The sequence below is a fragment of the Nothobranchius furzeri genome, chromosome 16 (assembly GCF_043380555.1).
Source record: "Nothobranchius furzeri strain GRZ-AD chromosome 16, NfurGRZ-RIMD1, whole genome shotgun sequence".
Classification (NCBI taxonomy): Eukaryota; Metazoa; Chordata; class Actinopteri; order Cyprinodontiformes; family Nothobranchiidae; genus Nothobranchius; species Nothobranchius furzeri.
The window spans coordinates 43833337-43838553 of record NC_091756.1 but is presented as its reverse complement, the minus strand read 5'-3'; the positions used below and the strand labels follow the sequence as shown (position 1 = coordinate 43838553).

Sequence of the window (5217 nt, the reverse complement as noted above, 5' to 3'; positions counted from 1 at the left end):
TTAGAGTGCCCAGGTAGCGCATAAACAATGCAATTTAACGGTTTTCTTAAAGTAGGAAGGTTTAACCTGTGTGACCAGAGCTCTCTCCTTCCTTCTGCTCTGCGTAAACCTGAGCTGATCACCTACTTGTGCGTAATCAAATGTCTATAGGGGAAAATATGGAAAAGATATAGCCATGAGGTTCACTTTTGCCTCAGACCGACTTATTGCTGTTTTATGGGGTGGCTGAATCTGCGATCCGCTGCCACGCGGACTGGAATAACAAATGCTGCAGTAACATGAGTTGTTGTCAGGTTCGGAGTCACTGGCTGGAGCGGAACAGACTTTAATACGTCATCCCAAAATAGAAGCTAATATCTTAATTTGACCTGGAATGAAAAATTTTGTTATAAAACCTCTTAAAAGTTTTTATCACGGAAGCGGCAGCACTCATTTCTGCCTTCAGCCTGATGGCGCGCCGGAGTTTGCGCAGCGTGCGTGCTTATTGAATCTGTGTGCGTGTGTGTGTGTGTGTGCGCGTGGCACAGCTCCAGGAGCCACTCAAGTTACTGCGTCTCGTTATTGGCGCTATTTAAACCAATATTGTAAAATTACTTCTGCCCAGCCCAGATGTGCTCACATGTGCACCCGTGAGCCATTGTCATGACGGGAGAAAGTTTCTTGACCCACGACATGCAGAATCACCATACGGAGAGCAAGAAGGTAAGTAAAAAGGTTTTTATTACTAGATAAAGAGCAATGTGAGAGACGGGAACAGACGAGACGCAGGACTGGCAGCAGGAATCCAGGGGGAGATTCTAAGGAGGGAGACAGAGTGAATATGAGGCGTAAACAAATGGAAACGTTATCTGAAAGACTGGTCTTACTGCTTCTTGGTAGTGGTAATTGTACAGGAAGGTTGTTAGGTCCGGGTGAGCTGAGGAGATCCACAGGTATAGGGATTGTTTGTCCAGAGGTGTAGGAGCAGGAATGGACGTTGGTAGGTGAGCGGCTGAGAGTGGGCGGCCAGGGGATGAAGCAGTGTGTCAGGCAGGCTGAGATCCGGGTCTTGTTCTGGAGCTGGTGAGAGATTGTGAGGAACCTGGAGGAGAGCATGAGAGGGCATCAAGGGATTTTCAGACGACAGGTTAATCAGAGCAAAAATACGAATGTCAAGGTAGGGTCGGAGGCTAGAGCTACCCAAAAGAGTAATCATCCGGCGTGGTGAAGTGTCACACTGCTCTTTAAATCCCTGGGGCCTTGATGGTGAGATCAGCTGCAGCTGGGAGCTCTCAGACACGCCCATCTGTGAAAACAATAAAGAGATCAGGGTTACAGGCTGGCAGCTCACCACGGACCATGGCAGCCGTGGTTCCGCTGGAACGCGTCTGACCTCTGACAGACGCACTCTGAACTTCAGATCTTCAGCGCGCTGTCAATAGCCTGAATGGGAATAATTTCTTGATTTATTTTGTTACATCCACAATGTTCTGTGTGTGAGGTTTACAATGTCAGAACACCTGCATGAGACAGGGTGTTAATTACAATCTGCCAGAATGACTCACCACCTTCAGATTTCTCCAACATCGTTAAAAATGATCAAATACGGAACATATCGGCGTGCGCAGGCCAGAGCGCTGAAGCTCGGCACATTGTTATTATGAAGCTAGGGCACATGCGGAGGACACACACACACACAAATATATACTTGTTTTCAATTACATTTATTGTGCCCACTTACGTTTTCTTAGGCCCACCCACAAATGAGTTTCTGGCTACGCTAATGGTGACATATGACAGACTTCTCTGAGCTCCGCAGCCATTACACTTTTCACCTCACGCACCCCCTAGCGGTAGCTCGCTCACCCCCGGGGGTGCGCGCACCACACTTAGGGAATCCCTGGACCATGCTGTAACTTTAGAAAAACAGGCATAAAACGTCTCTTTTGTTACAAATACAGGAGTGTTTTAAACAATTTTACGTTAGATTAAATGTTAATTAAACTGAAATGTGGCACAAATATGTTTAATGTAATTAGTCTAACTGTTGACACAGAATTACAACTCTTCTCACGTTTTGTTTCTGATGCTGTGTTTTTCTGTGTAGACTCAAACAAAAATGCTTTAAAAAGCTAAACTAAAATCCACGTTTTCTTTGTTGTTATTGTTCCAATTTAGGGAATAATAAACAGCAGCGTCGGGGTTTCTCTCTATCACTGTGCGTAAGTCGGCGCGCGTGCAAGTGACATCACGAATGGGATTGGCTCGCCCTGACTGGGGTGGAGAGTCTCAGGCAACAGAGGCAGAAAGAGAGGAGAGAGTGAGGCAGAGGGAATAGTTGCCTCCACAGGAACCCAGCCAAGGTCCAGTTCCACTCCCGACGAACCACGCCCCGGGGACAATGGAGATCACAAGCTCCCCCAACTACTGTGATGGAGGTGGGGATGGACTGTGAAGCAGAGGAGTACTAGTCTGGCACTGGTTGTTTGTGAAGATGAAGTTCGGAAACAGCATATGTGTGCTGAATGTAGGGGGGACCCGTTACGCATTCACCAGTGAGGTGATCAGGGATTTCCCTCTCCGGCGCGTCAGCCGCTTACATGCTTGCGCAACTGAGAAAGAGGTGCTGGAACTGTGCGACGACTACGACCGGGACCGGAATGAGTTTTTCTTCGACCGCCACGCGCAGGCTTTTGTGTTCATTATGCTGTACGTGCGCTCCGGTAAACTCCGGTTTGTTCCCGGTGTGTGCGAGCTGTCCTTCTACACGGAGATGCTCTACTGGGGGCTGGAGAGCGCACACTTGGACTCCTGCTGCCAGAAACGCTTGGACGACAGGATGTCCGACATCGGAATGGACAGTTTGTCAGAGGGGGACATCGTAATGTCAGGGGACGAGCCTCACAGTCCAGACGAGACGGTCCCACAGACTGGTTGCGCTAAATGGCTTGAGAAGGTGCGAAGAACATTTGAGGAGCCAGACTCTTCCCTTGCAGCGCAGATTTTGGCTTCGGTGTCCGTGATATTTGTCATTGTCTCCATGGTCATGCTGTGCGCAAGCACGCTGCCGGATTGGGACACAGCTAAGAGGAAAACAGTGGAAGAGCACAGGTAAGGGGTGATTTAGAATCAAAGTTGGTTGGTGAGACGCATTTGTGCACGGATGTCCTACAAATGAGCTGGTGCTTCCGGACCCTGTGCGTAAAAGTGAGATCGCCCAGCTAAATGATCAAAGGAGTTCTCTCATCAAACACTTCATAAATACAAACAAACACTCAAATGATGATGCGTCTCTTAAGAGAGGCTGTAAACTTTTATGTGCACATCAATCCTGACGCATTAGATCACTTTATGTCTCTCACTGCCAACACAACGAATGAAATAATACATTTGTAACAGGCAGAGATTTTAATTTGTTCTTGTGCTTGATAAATGGACGCCTCTGGGGGAATTAAGCACATTGACAAGTTCCAGGCAGCTCATGAATCACTAGAATTCTGACTGTCACAAAGAGGCAAATCAATAATTAATCAATACTATATAATAAACATTAAGTGTTAATAATTGAGAGAGACATCTTTTACGTCATGTCCTCTGTCCTTTTCAGATCTGTGCATTATCGGGTTGTTTACGCAGAGGTTTTCCTGAATTGTTATTTCCAAAAGAGGTTTAAAAGTGAGATGAGGGATTATTCTGTCAACAAACATAAATGATTTAATTTAAGGGTATCAGATGCTGCCTCAGCCAAACTGGGTTATTATTTCAACTCCAGTTTGTGGAACAAAGGTGCAAATGTGTTTTTCTTTGTGTTCTGCACTGTTTTGCTACAGCCTGTCCTCTCGAGGAAGTCCCGAGGAGGCCATTTTCTATATAAGGTTAGGTTATGTTCACTCTGGCTGGACATAGTTTTTGAGTTTTGGAGCAGATCCAGGGGGTTAGATAATCAACTAAATGTGTGGCTTCGACTTGGGGCCAGTAAAAGCCAATTTGATGCCTGTTGATGATGTCATTTTCTCAGCTTCTTTCTAATCCAGTTTGGTTTAATTGTGGCTGTTACCCTTTTGGCTCTGTGCGTGTGTGCTTTGAGCCTGTTATGTCGAATACCAGCACTACCTCTTTCCTAGTGAGTTTGATTCCCTTTGCTGTGTTTAATACGAGCTCATATGACTGCTTCTCTTGAGCCCTTTCTGTTCAGCTCGGACCTCTCTGTCCTGTTCCTGTAGTTTTTCCTTTACGAACTGCATCAGGGCTGACACGCGTGTCAGACAATAACATGCAGATTTTTTTCTCCTGCTTTGCATATTTCCTCCTCTCCCTGATGGATTGTCAAATAGTCACTACCATCATACATTCTGGTATCTCAGAGTTGCTCTTCTACCATTTCCTGTTTACTGATAAACTTGTTTTTCTCCCCTCCTTTCTCCTTGTAGGATAGTGGAGGCAGTGTGCATTGGCTGGTTCACAGCTGAGTGCATTGTGCGCTTTCTGGTGGCCAGAGACAAGTGTGACTTCATCCGTCATCCCCTAAACATCATCGATGTGATTGCCATAACCCCCTACTATGTCACCATGGCGATGGCCGGTGCAGGGATGCCGGGTGCCGGGCTCGGGGTCGTTGGAGTGACACTGCGAGTGCTGAGGATGATGAGAGTGTTCTGGCTCATGAAGCTGGCCAGGCACTTCCTGGGGCTGCAGACACTGGGGCTGACTCTCAGGCGCTGCTACAGGGAGATGGTCATGCTGATGGTGTTTGTCTGCGTTGCCATGGCGATATACAGTGCTTTGGCACAGCTACTCGAGCATGGCTTGGACTTGGGCTCACGGAACAACGATTATGCCAGCATCCCAGCTGCCGCCTGGTGGGTCATCATCTCCATGACTACAGTGGGATACGGGGACGTGTACCCAGTGACTATTGGGGGACGAGTACTCGGGGGAATGTGTGTCGTGAGCGGGATTGTTCTCCTGGCGCTGCCCATCACATTCATCTACCACAGCTTTGTACAGTGCTACCACGAACTGAAACTCCGCTCTGCTAGATACGCACGCAGTCTGTCTGCAGAGGTGCTGCGATGAAGATGCGCTCATGCCAAACGCAGGGCCTTGCTGCTTCAGACACAAACACAACAGAACAGAAGACTCTTGTTGATTTAGCAACTGTGACCTGACTGTTTCCTGATTTTATTTTCTTGCTATGTCTAGTTTCAGATCTCTAATCATTGTCTTCAACCAGCAAAA

The 5217-nt window shown here is 47.4% G+C and overlaps 1 protein-coding gene and 1 long non-coding RNA gene across 3 annotated transcripts; one reads left to right on the top strand and one right to left on the bottom strand.

The window, feature by feature from the left end:
* Positions 1-702: 702 nt before the first annotated feature.
* On the bottom strand, positions 703-1874 carry LOC139063428 (uncharacterized). Its single transcript, XR_011516787.1, has 2 exons — positions 867-1874; positions 703-797 (listed from the first exon to the last, which is right to left on the bottom strand). It is a non-coding gene; the product is annotated as an uncharacterized lncRNA (long non-coding RNA).
* Positions 1875-2315: 441 nt separating this feature from the next.
* On the top strand, positions 2316-5217 carry kcng3 (potassium voltage-gated channel, subfamily G, member 3). Of its 2 annotated transcripts, XM_054749285.2 has the most exons (3): positions 2316-3090; positions 3810-3854; positions 4410-5217. In XM_054749285.2, the coding sequence occupies exons 1-3, from the start codon at positions 2474-2476 to the stop codon at positions 5053-5055; spliced, it is 1308 nt and encodes a 435-aa protein (XP_054605260.1). In that variant the 5' UTR covers positions 2316-2473; the 3' UTR covers positions 5056-5217. The 2 variants fall into 2 exon arrangements, with proteins under 2 accessions (XP_054605260.1, XP_015818410.1); XM_015962924.3 differs by lacking the exon at positions 3810-3854.

Bases quoted from the DNA above. Each gene is read 5' to 3' on its own strand.
- kcng3 (XM_054749285.2), top strand. From the start codon at position 2,474: ATGAAGTTCGGAAACAGCATATGTGTGCTGAATGTAGGGGGGACCCGT. The intron at 3,091-3,809 runs GTAAGGGGTGAT...GTTTTGCTACAG, and splicing joins AAAACAGTGGAAGAGCACAG to CCTGTCCTCTCGAGGAAGTC. The intron at 3,855-4,409 runs GTTAGGTTATGT...TTCTCCTTGTAG, and splicing joins GAGGCCATTTTCTATATAAG to GATAGTGGAGGCAGTGTGCA.